Here is a 17,448-nt window from a genome sequence, read left to right as displayed (position 1 = left end):
GTGCTAGCACTCCTCCTGTAAAAACATTTGACTCACATTCAGGAGGATGATGGTTCAAACCCGCATCCAACCATCCTGATTTAGATTTTCTGTGACTTCCCTAAATCGTTTCAGGCAAATGCCAGGATGATTCCTTTGAAAGGGCGCAGCTGACTTTCTTCCATATTCTTCCCTAATCCAATGAGTCCGACGACCTCGCTGTTTGGTCCCCTCTCCACACCATCCAACCTCTCATTAAATGAACCATGACAGAACACTGACACTGAGCACAGGGTAGGAATTCTGCTGTACACACATACCATCGCGAAGTGCAACAGACTACGATGCAAGCCATGTGTCGTTGCATGGGTGAGTTCCCAAGAGCATGGCCAAGAGGTGTTGCCTCATCAGAGTGGCACAAGAGATGCCTCAAGCCACAGTTTGGCATACGTGGATCTGGAAAGTGTGGCCATCCAAGCTCTCCCTCTGGCGAAAGTGACCATTGAGGGTGTTGGGGGCTGCGTTTCCAGTCTGCACAGCATATCATGTGCTGCTACAAGTGGAGGCAATGAAGGGACTCAGCACACAGTTCCCCCTTTTGAGAGGAAGACACCGGTGCCAACTGCACAGCGGGGCATTTGAAGCTGATAGGATGCTTGCTGGGTGGCATTCACAGGTTGTTGCTGCTGTGCTTGTGCTGTGCTTTCCAGTGCTTTCCAGTGAGAGGAGGAACATGGGCAGCTCCTGTGCACAGCATTGGGAGCATATGAAATAGCATCACTGCTTCCATGGTGCAGGTGCTAATACAGTGGTGGCAATACTCTGTTGGTGGTGGTGGTGGTGGGTGCCTGTGGGGTGGGGCACTGTCTGCTTGGCTGGAGGCTGTGAAAAGGGGAGTGTGATGGCAATATCAGGGTCCAAGGCACTGAAATGTGGGTCAGTCACATAGTCATTTGGTGATGGATCAGAGGCAGTTTCAGCTGATGGCATGTTGGACGTGGTGTCGGGAGTATCATCAGCTGGTGGCACATTGGGTACAGTGGAGGGGACGGTGTTGGCCTTATATCCATTGGAGGTGGGTAGTGGACTGAAAATGTCAAGGTGAACACATGGGAACCGGTGTTGTGTGGGGGAAAGGCGGCCACAGGCGAGTGAACACGCCGTCCGACCTTGGCATGCTGGCACAGAACACAGGACTGTGCCCAGTTGCTGCAGTCATGTTGGATGCCCGGCCAGACGAAGCGTTGTTCATGAGAGTGGTGGAAGCGCGGATGTCTAGGTGTGCGAGGCTGTGGACGTGGTCAAATGCCGGTTTTAGAAGGCAGAAGAGAGGAAAGGGTGGGAGCCATCTTTGCAACTGTCAAGTTGTGAAGGATCCACGAGAACATCACACCAGATCTTACGGTTGAAGTCAGGTACAGATCTTAGCTGGAGGTTGAGGCCAGAGTCTGCATTCTGAAGGGCATGGGCTAGGTCTGTTTCTCCCTCTTGAGCAACGGCCAGGGCATTGTAGTCTAAGGGTTGGTTGATGGCACAGGAGCAACTAAGCACTCTGCCAGAATTTTATCGATGCTGGCAACATGCTGGATTTTAGTAGTGAATTGTGCAATATACTCCTTGAGTGTAAACTGTCAATGTGCAAAAACCAGAGGCCATGAGTTGGTGGTCTCTGAAGATCATAAAGAGCTTCCCTCAGCTGAAGATTGGAAACAGCAGACTGCTTCATGGATTGGGGCAGCTCATGGTCATATGCGCCCAAGCAGCATTGTGCATCAGTGCGTTTCAATGAAAAGAAGGAGAGTGGTTGCCGGACATTCAGATGTTGTCCACTTATTGTTGTAAGATGGCCCCGAGAGCCTTATGGCCCATGTCCACCACTATTGCAAGGGGGGCATTAGGGTGAGGGTGGGGCAAAAGGGCTGCATTGGTGAGGTCCCGTTTTGTTTTTTTGAAGCTCTCAATCATGCCCTGAATCCAAGGGACCAACTTGTTGCCTTCGTTATTAATACCAAGGAGTTCTGTGGTAAGGGCTTTTGGGTGGCAGAGGCATCCTTAAGATTGCAACAGAAAAAGGTGACCATGCCAATGAAATGCCAGTGGCCTTTGAAGATAGTAGTGTGTGGAAACTCTGCTACTGCCCGTACTGTCTTGGGAAGGGGGCAGGAGCCGACAGCAGAGACTAAATGTCTGAGGAATTTGACCTTGCTTGATCCAGAAATGCGTTATGCCATATTGAGGATCACTCCAGCTTTCTGTAGGTGGGAAAAAATTTTGTGATGTGTAGGTGGTGTTCAGTGGGGTCGCTGGAGTAGATGAATATATTATCTAAGTAGGTGAAAGCAGAGCAACTGGAATTTATGTGTGGGATTTAGTGCAGTCTATCTTACTGAAGGTAGTAGCTCCTGAGATGGCAATCTTAGGTGTGGAGGTGTGGGGCAGAATAGTGGTCAGGGATTATGTGGGTGTGAGTTTACGGTAGTTGCTGTAAGGTCATCGGGAACCATCCTTCTCGGGGGCGAGGTGATGAGCTGAAGCCCAGGGCTTTCAGAAGGGTGAAGTACGCCACTGGCAAGCAGCTCTTGGAACTCCTTTTGTGCGATGTTGCGCTTGTAAGGGGGGAGGGGATAGCACGTGTAGTGGCAATGTGATGCATAGTGTCATACTGAACATTCTGGGGGGGGGGGGGGGGGGGGCTGGGTGAGAAGGGGGAATTCTGCAAGGAGCTGGGCATATGGGCCTGAAACTGCCTGCTGTTTAACAGCAAAACATGTGGTCGGCTGGGAGCTGCATTGGACGATCCTACCGGAGGTGCCATCAATTGAACAGCGCTTTGCTTCATCGGCCTGTAGGCTGTTATGACCGAGGAAGTTGGTGCCCAAAATGGGGTTGGTAATGTCTGCAACCATGAAGGTCCATGGTAATTCAAGCTAGAAACGTAGATCAAATGAGAGGGTATATACGACATAAGTAGGGATGGCCGAGTTATTGGATTCACATCCCATACGAATAGGTGCTGTGAAGTGGTACAGCAACCAGGCATGCCTACTGCCAGTGACTGCCAGGATTTGGGGACCAGAAGCACAGAAGTCTGCAGTTGGTGACATTCTCACCAAACCTTTGGTGGTACCAGCCAGCTATGCCTAGTTCACAGTGGTTGTGATCATCAGGGGGGGGTTAGGACCGCGCAAGTGAGGGTGGCTATTTTCGCCTGAGCTGTTATCGCGTGTGTAGGGCAGTCAGCGCCTGGTGGTGGGTGTGTGAGGTGTAGGTGGGCAACACTAGCGATAAGTGCAGCCATTTTGGAGCTCAGGTGGATCAGAATGTGGTAGAGGTTGGGGCCCTGCATGCTGGGTGGAGACTTGTTAGCGCACAGGTGACGTGAGTAACATCATGCATGTGGCGGCTTGGAGTGGGTTGGGATGGCTGGGTGAATACCCGGCCAGAGCCACAGGGTTAGGCAGCATTGTGTGCTGCAGCCCTAGCGGGTAAGGAGTTCAGGGTTTCGTACAGATTATTGGACAAGACCATTGTGACACCTTACGATAAATGGGCTTGGGAGGCCAGGACAGAATATATGGGGGTGGGAAGGGACATGAGTCAGCAGTTTAGGAGCGGGCTTTCATGGAGGGTGTGTGGTTTGGTGAGTGTTCAGATGTGATCCAGCAACAGGGACAGGCGCATTTCATTGCACTGCTTTAATGATAACAAATTATGCGCTCATTGCAGCTCCTGAATCACAAAGCTAGGTATGATGTGTTATTTTAGTTTAGTGTAGCTGCCATAGAGATGCGGATGTGAAATAACGCCCCACACTTGGGTGGCAGCGAATGGGTTGAGGTGGCTGACAACCATCCCAAGTTTTGTTACATCACTCGTTATACAGTAACCTGTGAAAACTGCCTCAATGGAAGCGCGCCACAGGTGTGAGTCTCACATTGAAGGGGAGCAAGTGGGTAGCAGTGTAACAGTGGGGAGTGGTCTGAACAGTCGGCTTGTGCTGGGCCTACTGCCCCATTGGTCAGCTGAATCAAGCAATTCTGTAGTGCTGACAGTTGCGTGCAGAGGTCCAACACCTCCAAAGTGCTCATAGGTCTGGGGCAGGAGGGGTAATGGGAAGCTGCTGGTTACAGGTCCGTTTGGTGTGACTGCTGTAGGTTTGGAAATCTGTGGCAGCAACATTGCGATTTAACAGTGCGGCCAGCATGTTGCGGTGAGCAGGGTGGTGCTGGCAAGCAATATTGCAGAGAAGAAGGTAGGCGGGACGTGCATGGTGTGGACCAAACAATACAATCTTCACCACATGTTGTTATGGGAAACAGAGTTCAGTAAGCCACACGATAACACTGTGGCTTTTTTGGGTGTGCAGCTGTCAGTTGTGGCTGGGGCATAGAGGGGCATGGTGGTATGAGTGGGGGGATATCGCATGCAGAGGGGTGTGGGAAGGGATGCAGGAGAGGTGAGTTGTGCTCAAAGGAAGGGCATGGTGGAGGGGTGCAGGAGGGTAGCAGTGATGCATGCAGTGATATGGCATGTGTGGAGGGGTGTGGGAGGAGTGGAGAAGGCAAGGGGGGAGTGAGGCTGCAAGCGGGATGCATCTGGCTGAGCTAACGGGAATTGAGTTTGCAACCATATGGGTAGTGCTGTCAGAATAATAAAAAAGAAAAACCAACATGTTTTGGTAAAGAGACTTGGCACTTTGGTTTAGAGGGGTCACCAATGAAGGAACAATTTAGGTTCTCTTCTATACTCCTAAGGGGCATACGTAGGTAAGTGGCGCACTAATTAAGAATTATGACAATGAATAATGGGGCATACTTTAAGAGCCATTTGAACTGGTTCTGAGATAGTATTCCTGAAAGCTGACAGCTACAGTAAAATTTAGCAAGTTAATATATCTTAATAAAGGAGCCCCCTCACCCAGGGCGGAGTCTCTGGACAGGTGGACCATGAATGGCTTACAGCCTTTGTTTGGCGTTGTATGGAGGCGTGGGAAAACCTGCTTCAGTGGCGCACTTGGGAGCAAAAGCGGTACCAAAATGGCAGAGGATGGAATGATAATAAACCCACCTGGTACTCCTGGCACATACTGCATTCACTGAAATATTTACACCACACTGCTCGCAGTATTTTGGAAGGAAGAACCAGGCTTCTGGCATCAGGCTTTGTACACCCATAGTCAATAGAAGAACCTCAAGGGAATGCAGCTCGGAAAGTCGGCGTGGAAAAACGTGGTAGCTCTCCTCTTGTTAAATGAACCAGAAAAAAAACACTGACCCTAAACATGGGGTAATAATTCTGCTGTTTGTGCATTCCCTGGTGAAGTGTGGCAGACAACACGTGAGCTACATGTCGTCGTGTGGCCAAGTTGCCAAGAGCAAGTTCAAGAGGTGTTGCCTCATTAGATCGGAACAAGAGACTTCTCTAGCAATTGTTCATTATGTGTGGCATCTGGAAAGTGTAGACATCTAAACTATCCCTCTGGTGTAAGTGATCGTTGAGGGTGTTGGGGTCTGGTTTCTGGTCTGCACAGTTCGTCATCTCCTGATACAAGCGGAGACTATAGGAGTTGCCACAGGCAATTTGTGTCAACTCATATTAGGCATTCTTTCCTGAAGAAAGTCACATTTTGTGTGCCTCAGGGCTACATCATTGGACCTTGGACCATTCTGGTTCATTATTGCAATCAACAATTTGCCACATTATGTTTCACTTCAATTAGTTATCTGTTGTGAATACAACACAACTTTAATCACCACAGATTGAGATATGTTTAGGGCACACCAGAAATCACAGGACACTCTCTTCTTAACACTAAACTGGTTTTCATCAAATAAACTACTGTGGAATCCAGAGAAAACTCAACACCTGCAGGTGGGACTAGCTAAAGACATAGAAGCAAAAACTGTAAAACTGCTTGGAACACATATTGATTACAAACTAAACTGTGAAACCCATTGTTAATCCTGTCTGCAGAAAGGTACTAAGGATGTCCTATTTCGTATGAAAACTATCTGATCCAGTGAGAAATAAATTTCTTAGGACAGCTTATTTTTTACTTTTTCTGCTTTATAGGCTGTTGTTATGGGGTCACTCAGTTCTGTCCATGATGTACTAGTGATTCAGAAAAAGATGCTGTGAAAAATGCGTAACATCAGTCAGTCCGTATATTCACTGATATCAAAATTATGACAGTGATAAATCTTTATAGCCATTCATCATTGATATATGTTAAAAACAACAAAGCAGAGTTTGACACCAAAGAGAACATACACTGTCATGACATTAGAAACAAAAGGAGTATTGACATTCAAGCAGGCAATCCTCACGAAGTGAACTGTTTGAAGATTTTTAATAAATTGTCACACTCTGCAGTCAAAACTTTAAAAAGTAAATTATATAACTGGTTAATAAACAATCCATTCTACAGTTTTAGAGAATTCTTGGATGCTAGTAGTGTAGAAATTGATTTTTGGAATTCTGTGCAACTGGTTAATATAGGATGACATAGGATCATGCCATTGATATGAAGCCCATTCCATTACATGTGGTGAAGGCTAATAAACAATCTGAATCTGAATTTACTTAAAACCCAATAGTTATATTAACATTACAGCATAACTACTGTTTTTGGAGGAAGGGATAGTAAGCAATTTCTTCTACGCAGGGGAGCATAATATTAGTTTGAATGGTGGTTGTTATTGTTCCATTTCCATTTGTGCTGAATACTCTCATTGCTCTGTCTCACAACACAGCAAAGCAGAACACTGCCCTCATCCCCTGTCACTGACTCATTTCACTTGCCCATGCTTTTTTCATGGGCCCTTCCTTTTCTGTTTGTCCCATATGATTTGCTTAGAGTTTAACATTCACATTTGGTCTATTGATTACTAACAGCTCATTGTTAGTTGAAGAGAATTGAAATCCTGGCTATTGGTTCTTCCAGTATATGCACATAACCGTCTTTCTATTTTCTGTTGCTAATATATTTCCTTTGGCTAATGACAAGATTTTGGGGGGTTCTGGGAGATAGAGTTTCAACAATATTTTGTAATTTGTGGCTTTGTCAGCCATGCTCCTCTTGTTCCTAGCAATGAAGCTGGTAAGTAGAATATGATTTGAAAATAGAGACTCAAGGACTGATGTGATGGTTCCTCCAGGGTCCTGGACTGAACTTGATAACTGATTCTGAATAGAAGAGCATAAGGGATATATTTGCCTCATAGCCTTCCAACATTTATCTTACATAGATGTAAACTTGCAATACCTCAGTCTTCTGGTTCTTTCACTTGTAATCTTGTATTTATTCTCATAAAATTGAGGCATTTATCAATTTTTTCTTTCAGTCACTCACAGTACCAATGACTTATTTCAGCCTGTGAACTGTATACCATTTATTGATTTTAGTTACTTAGTACATGCGAAGGGTTTTTGAAATTTGACTCTTCATCTGTTTGATCATTCTAGGCAAAGAAATTGTACTGGTGTGAGTCTATAACAAATGTCATTCAAAGAATGAACTATGATGGAAGTGAAAAAGAAGTTCTGCTGGAGCACTCATTGGATAATCCTTTTGCCATTAGTGTTTACAACAACACAGTTTATTGGATTGATATGTAAGTATAATTAATTTAAGGGATATTCAAAGAAAAAAGTAGTTTTCTCACTGGTGTTGGGTCATAAAAGAACTTTCATTACTCACTTCAGTATTATTTATCCCCAGTTATGTATTTCTGGAACATACCTTCATTCTCAGTTGGAGATATTGTTAAGTCATGAAATATACAAGGTTTGTCTGAGTAAACATATCATTATGTTGAAGGGCAACTATTGATTACTATACAGCAAGAATTAAAGTGACAGTTTTTGAAAAACTTGAGTAGACTAGAACCAAAGTTTTAAATGATCAATGGAAAATCTCATATAAAGATGTGAAACAAATACTAACAATGAGATAGAGGGGCTGGCCAGTACTTACCTCAGCTCTGTACAGCCGATAGATACACAAAACAGAACAGAAAATTTACGTTCCTAGCTTTCGGAACTTTGTTCCTTCGTCAGGGAGGAGAGAGGGGGAAAAAGAGGAAGAAGGGAAAGTGGATTCAGTTACTCACAACCCAGGTTATGAAGCAACAGGGAAAGGTAAACAGGGAGGGTAGCAAAGATGGAGGCATATACTGAGCTGAGGTAAGTTCTGGCCAGCCCCTCTATCTCTTTGTTAGTATTTGTTTCAGAACTAAAGTTTTGTATGTTTATAATATTACAAAATTATAGTTGTTTTCTGCTGACTGTAACAACTGTGGTTCTCATACAGAAGTAAAAGTTTCACACTTACATATTGTAGTGCATCATGACTTCTAAGAAAAGGAAGATCTCCACCTAAACTAGAAGATATAAATCTTTTAAATGCAACATGGGGAAACAAAAATAATCGGATAATTTTTGAGAGTTTTTATTTGATCAAGCTGCAAAATGTTTATCTGTTGGTGCAAGCTGCCATCTAAATTGAGGAACAAGTAAATTTTCCTTTTTGTTGTGAATTTGCTCTCTGTTTTTAGTAGAAGCTTCCCCCCACCACTCAGCCAGTCTTTCCTGTAGATAATAACTTACTACACTAGGCCACAAAGAACTTCTGAAATTATTTTTGAAAGTGAGGTTTCACGTTACCACAAGCAATATGTTCATCAAACTTGCCTTGAATCTGTATGTAATAGTGGGGAAACATAGTCCTGTTGACGGGGCTCTGGTAATTTTCCTTTAAATGATGCAACTTCCAGTTTGTCATGAGACAAGTAAGAGAATCAAAATTGAAACTGCAAATCAGAGAGGGGAAAAAAAAGAAAAAAAAATTAAGAACCATCAGCTTCACCAGAAATGAAAATAAGATGAAACTCATTTAAGTTTTATGTCAAAAGATGAAGAGCAAAGAAAAGTGAAGAATAATTTGGAGGGCAAGGGAAAACTTACTCATATCCAAAGATCAGATGCAGAAAGAGAACATTGCAAATGATGTTTCTTGTTTCTTCTTCTTTGCTGCACCATATCAGTGACCTCATTATCAAAAAGATATTAAATCTTAATATTCTTCCATCTCTTCTTTGTTTCTCCTCGTTTCATGATGAAGGTTAAAACTAAATATTTGGCCTCTTATTTATAGCTCATGTGTTAACAATCTATCATCTTTTTACATGAATGAATGGGTAAGTGACAATTTACCAAGCCAGCAGATTTTGTAGTGGGATTTGTTGTCTTTTCTCAGCTTTTATAACTCTTCACAGAGGTCTCCTGAATCGTCATCAGAATGATAGAACATTGGGCCATAGGCTAGAATATTTCTGTGGAATATCTTTTGTTTATGTTTGAAATGAGTCCTGCTATTCTGTTCAAGTTTTACTCAATACTTGCAATAATTTTTCTTACTTACTTATTTATTTATGTATTTTTTTTATTTTTACAGTAAATTCTAAACCTGAATTTTCTCCATGTTCTGTTCCTTCCTAGCAAAACATTTGTCTTTATTTTAATCTTCCTGCCACAAGGTGGAATAGGACAAATGTCACAAGGCTGTATCATATATGACACTTGACTAAAAATCTGTTTTTTTTTTTCCCTTATAAATCAAGTTCATTTGGTTTACATACATAACACACACTACTGCACACTAGCACTGTTTACAGTTGAATGAAAACAAATGAGATATGTCAAATCTGACGCCGCCGTGTGGTAGGAAGATTAATTACGTTTGCTCTGCATTTTTTGCCACACTTCTTATAACTGTACTAAATTCCATTTGACCTTTTTAATTTTTCTACCAAATCTGCTGGCCTATCTTTGGGTCCTAAACTTCTTAAATTTACTGTCTCAAAACAACAAGTGGTAAAGTAGTTGGATTTCTAATGTCCATGTTGGTGTCTGTTTAGCCAAACTTTGTGCACCAGAATTGCAGAAGTGGCTGGGAGTGCAACTGATCTGTACAATTGCGTACCAGCACCCAAAGAGTTTGACAGGGTACTCAAACGGTGCTAAATCAGGGTGTATACGACCCGGGACAACTGGGAGATCTGGGAAAAACCCGGGAATTTTTTCAACTGGGAGAAAACTGGGAAAAAACCCGGGAATTTTTCATTGTTTTCATTTTAATAATACTGCAGCAATAAAAAGTGAACGAGAGAAAAAACGAAAATAAAACTTAAATTGCAAAGGAAATGCGCCATATACAGCAACAAAACACAGTGCTCATACAAGCACCTGCCAACAGTAAAATTTGTCAAAGGCCTTAGGAAGACTGTGCAATGCTTTGTAACAACAAATTGCCTCCAATGAGCATGCCGTCACAACTGTTTACATTAGATTTGTTTTAGCAGTTACGAGTGGGATCATGTGCATGCGCAGTTGAGTAGTGCCTTCTCCTGCTTCTGGCTACAGAAATGTGACTGTTGGCTGTGTAAGCAGTCACAGCAAGCAGTTAGATTCTACCGGGAAAAATCTTACTGGAGTGCCCACGCCCAAGCTGCCAGATTCATGCATGCGCAGCAGGCCCACATCTAGGAGTGGGGGGGCAGTTTCATTTTCTTGAGGGAAAAAACCTTGTTTCACAAAGCGCCTAGCATCCAGCGTATGTTAGTATATCAATTATTCATTTGACTTTGAAATGCATCCCTGTCACGTTTTTGAACAAAGTTGACTTCTGAAAGAATCGTAAGCTGATTTGTGAATGCGTGCATAGTGTACAAGATGTCTCTGTCAGGGGAATCCTCGTTGCATGTAGAAACAAACTTTCCTACAGACAAAAGGGGACTGGTCTGTATGAGCTGAGCGGAGTAAGGCCAAACTGATTAATGCCAACCACTGTCTGATTGTGTGGCTGATTGGGTTTGCGAATGATGAGCTTTGTTATAATTACTAGCGAAATCCATAGATTCAAGACTACAGGAGTGCAAATAAATGAATAACAGGTAAGAAAGATTACGTATTACGTTCTCAGAGTATCCAAGAAAATGAAATTTTGACAGAAAATACTAGTCAGGGCCAGTTGTACAGTCCCCGGCTAGCAGCCGCTTTAAGTTCTATTCTGGAAGAAGGGCAGAAAACGCGTTGTATGGATATGTAACAATGCCTAGCTAGAGAATAATCACGGGTAAGTAAACCGGTGATTCTGGCAGAGTTAGTGAAGTTAACCCGTGAATAAGCTTTGACATTGGGAGGAATAGTTACAGAATTAGTGATAACAAGACTCTTTGTTAGAACGAGGTAGAGAAGAAATGGGGACATCACACAAATTAAGGAACAATATGACGACTCCAAGTTTGTATAAAAATTTTGTACTACTACTTATCGACCTCATGCTTGAGAAACTGGAGTGTATGAATGAAGTGTGAAACTATTTCCTAATGTAAATCTTTTTGCTTGTAGTAGGCCAAATAAGCATTTGATATTGGTACTTTGTGAATTATGTTCTGTAATTACAAAATGGCTGCTCAAGTGTGGTGATGCCTGTCATCTGGCGGTCTCTGGCAACTGCAGAAATGAACCTATTTGTAACAGGTTGCGGGAAAATATTCTGAATAGTGGTTTGAAAAGCGTTACCATTAAAGTAAATTTCCTTTTACGCAAGTTGAACTATGTGCGAGAATGTACGATGAATTTCTTAAATCACAGAGTGTTTGACTCTCATTAAAGAATCAACTCTTTGATAACGAGCCATTTAGATGAATTTTGAGCCCAGAAGATCAGACATTTATGCCGTTATTAAAAATTTTACTGGCACATTTGTGTCATATATCTTAAATTGTAATACGCAAATGAAAGACAACATTATATGTGAAAGCTTATCTTCTCTTGCAGTGTATTAATCTTACAGACCAATATTATATGTGAAAGCTATCAACAGTGATGTTGCTATTTGCTGACTACATCACGTGTCCTAAGCTCTGAATACCCGCTGTCATCAGCTGGCAAGATCAAGTGACATGAGCTATGACTCACTTACAAATATGCGTCGCAATCTCGATTTCAGTGCTTCAGAAAGTAACATGCAATGTTTGGTGGAATTCAAATGTATACTTTTGTAATACAAAAATATGCAGCATACATGTTGCTGCACATCAAAAATCTTTCCAAAACATGTTCTTTTCCCTGTGTTTAGTTTTCTAAAGGGCCAGGAAATTCTACACCCGTGTAGAAAACCATAACCATTCAAAGGACTGATAAGTTATACAGTTCCGAGAGAAAATATACTTTCAGTAAACAGTGAAAAAGTTTGTTTTCACCCGGGAGAAAGCGTATTTTTAACCTGGAACAAACGTGGGACAAATCCGGGAATTTTTTCTCCTTGTCTGCGTGTACACCCTGTAAATACAGGAACAGTTGTGGTTGTAGCAGTCTCAGTGCAGCCAAAGGGTCTCTGATTCCTAAAGCCTGGAATCTATCCTTGGCTTTTGGATGGTTTGTTCCTTTCTGACAGAGGAAAGAGTGATAGGTTGAGGAAATTAGGAAAGGAGGAGCAGGTCTGTCAGATCTCCAGGTTCACCTGTTGTATCTCAACTTTGGATTTGAATGACCCATCAATACTTTTTAACCTTCTCTGACCTTTTCATCTTTCCTCCCTGAGGAAGTAACTAACAGCTACACAAGCTAACCGTAGTTTTTTTCTGTTTTTAAATGAGCCTGTCATCAGTGTTTACAATTTCACCTTCTGAAACTTTTATTTCACCAAGTTTTCTGTGCGTTATTTCTTCATAGATTGTTTTGTTGTATGTTCAGAATCACCAGCATCAGTTTTCTCATCTGCTTTTAGAACGTATCCTTTGTAAATATCTTTGCACATAAACTGTCTTCTGTAATGTTTGCTTTCTCTTTAATGGGAAGAGTGATATTTTCTATGGGTACTTTCCTCATCTCTTTCCCAAAAATATTCCATAATGTAAATGTTTTAGGAGTAAAGAAGACCACTCACTGAATAGCAAAAGCATTGAAACCTTGACAGACTCACTCCATAGAGATTTAAAACTTGCTAGGTTTTATTTGCAGTCTGTCAGTTTAATTTTCTGCAATACTGAATTAACCAGGATACAGGTTGGCTGGCAGCTTTTCGAGGAGCTCTTTGCGGTGTGGGGGAGTAGCCATGTATGTGAAAAACGGCATCCCATTTGAGTCAATTGATGTTTCAAAGTACTGCACTGAAAAGGTGTTTGAATGTTGTGCAGGTGTGGTTAAATTTAACGCTGCTAAACTTCTAACTGTTGTTATTTATAGATCCCCAGACTCCGATTTCACAACATTTTTGCTAAAGCTAGAGGAGGTTCTTGGTTCACTTTATAGGAAATACAAAAAGTTAGTTATATGTGGTGACTTCAATATTAATTGTATAAGTGATTGTGCAAGGAAGAGGATGCTGGTAGACCTCCTTAATTCATATAATCTTATGCAAACCGTATTATTTCCAACGAGAGTGCAAGGGAACAGTAGAACAACCATAGACAACATTTTTGTTCATTCCTCATTACTAGAAGGGCATTCTGTTAGCAAAAAGGTGAATGGCCTTTCAGATCATGATGCACAAATTTTAACTCTAAAAGATTTTTGTGCTGCATCAGGTGTTAAATATAGTCATCAGCTGTTTAGGAAAGTTGATCCAGTTGCTGTAGAGACCTTTGTAAACCTCATCAAGGAACAAGAGTGGCAAGATGTTTATAGCGCTGATACAGTAGATGATAAATATAATGCTTTTCTCAAGACTTTTCTCATTCTCTTTGAAAGTTGCTTTCCGTTAGAACGTTCAAAACAGGGTACTAGCACAAACAGGCAGCCTGGGTGGCTGACTAGAGGGATAAGAATATCTTGTAGAACAAAGTGGCAATTATATCAAAATGTTAGAAACAGTCAAAATCTAAATGCAGCAGCCCATTACAAACAGTATTGTAAGGTGCTTAAAAATGTTATTAGGAAGGCAAAAAGTATGTGGTATGCAGATAGAATAGCTAAGTCTCAGGATAAAATTAAAACCATATGGTCAGTCATAAAGGAAGTGGCTGGTCTGCAGAGACAGGTAGAGGATATAGAATCAGTGCGTAGTCGGAATGTCCATGTTACTGATAAGTCGCATATATGTACAGTATTTAATAATCACTTTCTGAATATAGCAGGTGAACTAAATAGAAACCTAGTCCCAACAGGGAATCATATAGCGCTCTTAGAAAAAAGTGTTCCGAGACTGTTACCTGAAATGCTCCTCCATGATACTGACAAGAGGGAGATGGAGTTAATAATTAAATCACTAGAGACCAAGAACTCTCATGGATATGACGGGGTATCTAGCAGAATACTGAAGTATTGTTCTATGTATGTTAGCCCAGTACTTAGCCATATCTGTAACTTTTCCTTTAGGAATGGTCAGTTTCCTGACCGATTAAAGTACTCGGTAGTGAAGCCACTTTATAAAAAGGGAGACATTGATAATGTTGACAATTTTAGACCTATTTCTATGCCATCGGCGTTTGCTAAAGTTATGGAGAAGGTTGTATATACAAGGTTACTGGAGTATTTAAATTCACATAATTTGCTGTCACATGTTCAGTTTGGTTTTAGAAATGGTTTAACAACTGAAAATGCTATATTCTCTTTTCTCTGTGAGGTTTTCGATGGATTAAATAAAAGGTTGCGAGCGCTAGGTGTTTTCTTTGATTTAATGAAGGCTTTTGACTGTGTTGACCACAAAATATTACTGCAGAAGTTGGACCATTATGGAGTAAGGAGAATAGTTTACAATTGGTTCGCCTCTTACTTTAAGAACAGAAAGCAGAAGGTAATTCTCTGCAATATTGAGAGTGATAGTGATGTTCAGTCCCAATGGGGCACTGTTAAGTGGGGCGTTCCCCAAGGGTCGGTGCTGGGGCCACTGCTGTTTCTTATTTATATAAATGATATGCCTTATAGTATTACAGGTGATTCAAAAATATTTCTGTTTGCTGATGACACCAGCTTGATAGTGAAGGATCTTGTGTGTAATATTGAAACAGTATCAAATAATGTAGTTCATGAAATACGTTCGTGGCTTGTAGAAAATAATTTGATGCTAAATCACAGTAAGACTCAGTTTTTACAGTTTCTAACTCACAATTCAACAACAACCGATATTTTGATCAGACAGAATGGTCATATTATAAGCGAGACAGAACAGTTCAAGTTCCTAGGCGTTCGGATAGATAGTAAGCTGTTGTGGAAAGCCCATGTCCAGGATCTTGTTCAGAAACTAAATGCTGTTTTATTTACCATTAGAACAGTATCTGAAATAAGTGACACTTCAACACGAAAAGTAGTCTACTTCGCATATTTTCGTACGCTTATGTCGTATGGTATTATTTTTTGGGGTAATTCTTCTGATTCAAAAAGGGTATTTTTGGCTCAAAAACGGGCTGTTCGAGCTATATATGGTGTAAGTTCGAGAACCTCTTGTCGACCCCTATTCAATAGTCTGGGAATTCTAACATTGCCCTCACAGTATATATTTTCTTTAATGTCGTTTGTTGTTAGCAATATTAGCCTATTCCTAAGAGTTAGCAGCTTTCACTCAGTTAATACTAGGCAGAAAAGCAATCTGCATGTGGAATGCACTTCCTTGACTCTTGTGCAGAAAGGAGTGCAGTATTCTGCTGCATCCATTTTCAATAAGCTACCACAAGAACTCAAAAATCTTAGCAGTAGTCCAAACTCTTTTAAGTCTAAACTGAAAAGTTTCCTCATGGCTCACTCCTATTCTGTCGAGGAGCTCCTGGAAGAGCTAACAAATTAAGCAAATTCCAGTGTTACATTGCTGATTTTCTTTATTTAAACTTACGACTTGTCACCTGAATATGTTTTTTTTATATTTCATTTTATCTGTTTCTAATATCGTGTTATAATTTAATGTATTGACTCGTTCCATGACCATGGAGACTTCTCCTTAATTTGGTCCCATGGAACAATAAATAAATAAATAAAACCAACTGAATTTAATGAAAAAGAGATATTTCACCTGACCCCAAAAGCCATAATACTTTTTAGAGCTTCCACAACTACCAGCATATTGTCCTCTTTTCTAAAATACATACACATATATCACAAGTGACAATACCTGTCTGATACCAGTGTTAAGTTTTACAAACTGGTACACTGAGCCTGCTGCCACCACCATGAATTCTGACTGGCAGCAAAACTCTTCTTTGCCTATGCTGCTTCTCTACCAGTTTATTTTTACAATTTGTGCTGTTGGTTGCTGCATCCTATATTCTCAACATATATATGATGCTCATCCTTCTCCAGCACTCATGACAAACAAAATCTGTTGGTAAACTAAAGTTCAGATATGCTAATAACTTATTATCTCCCATTCACCTTTTGCTTCTTAACTTTTTCTCAGCTCTTGTTGCTTTGAGAGATGTAATTCAAATTTAACATATTGTAATTTCGCCTGGAGCCACAAATGTACTATTTAAGCGTACCATTATCTTTCCCACTGAAAACTTGCCAAGGGAACCACAATTTAGAATGCTTGGAAAAAAGCTCCAAGTTTAATTAACCTGTTGCAAGGTCCACACTTGTCAAACAAGGATAATCAGTTTTTATAAAATGTTAACATGTAGCCACAAGACAAACTTATATAATAATTTGTTATCATTTATTGTGTGTGAAACTAAGCCTAAAAATATATCTGCTGGAACAAGAAGAAATATGCACTTGTTATGATATTTTTATCCCATACAACACAACACTACCATGTCCACTGAAGAATTAAACTTCATGTATGAAATTATGTCATGCTGTGCTAGCATATGAAGAAGATACTAACATTCCCACTTAAATTTTATTTGTAATGGAAAGAAATGTTTAGTATTAGCTTTGTATCACTAATTTACGTGAAGATCGACAACAACAATATTTATATCACTCTCAAAGACTCAGTATTTTGTTTAGATTGTGTTTTGCAAATTTATATATATATATATATATATATATATATATATATATATATATATATATATATATATATATATATATATATGAAGATAATGTGACTTACCGAACGAAAGCGCTGGCAGGTCGATAGACACACAAACAAACACAAACACAAACATACACACAAAATTCAAGCTTTCGCAACAAACTGTTGCCTCATCAGGAAAGAGGGGAAGGAGAGGGAAAGACGAAAGGATGTGGGTTTTAAGGGAGAGGGTAAGGAGTCATTCAAATCCCAGGAGCGGAAAGACTTACCTTAGGGGGAAAAAAGGACAGGTATACACTCGCACACACACACATATCCATCCATCCATCCACAAGCAGACATCTTTTTAAGTGAAGAGGCAAAGATGATGTCGAATGACAGGTGAGGTATGAGTGGCGGCAACTTGAAATTAGCGGAGATTGAGGCCTGGTGGGTAACGGGAAGAGAGGATATATTGAAGAGCAAGTTCCCATCTCCGGAGTTCGGATAGGTTG

At 40.9% G+C, this 17,448-nt stretch overlaps 1 protein-coding gene across 1 annotated transcript in view; it reads left to right on the top strand.

Annotated features, from left to right (window-relative positions):
- Positions 1-17,448, top strand: part of LOC126195380 (low-density lipoprotein receptor-related protein 1) — an 818,691-nt gene that overhangs the window by 604,944 nt on the left and 196,299 nt on the right. Inside the window, exon 35 of the mRNA XM_049933960.1 lies at positions 7,444-7,592. Within this exon, the coding sequence (XP_049789917.1) occupies positions 7,444-7,592 (149 nt within the window). The remainder of the gene's footprint in view (positions 1-7,443; positions 7,593-17,448) is intronic.

Source organism: Schistocerca nitens, chromosome 7 (assembly GCF_023898315.1).
Source record: "Schistocerca nitens isolate TAMUIC-IGC-003100 chromosome 7, iqSchNite1.1, whole genome shotgun sequence".
NCBI classification, from domain to species: Eukaryota; Metazoa; Arthropoda; class Insecta; order Orthoptera; family Acrididae; genus Schistocerca; species Schistocerca nitens.
Note: the sequence above shows the minus strand (reverse complement) of the source record. Positions and strands in the feature narration are given on the sequence as shown.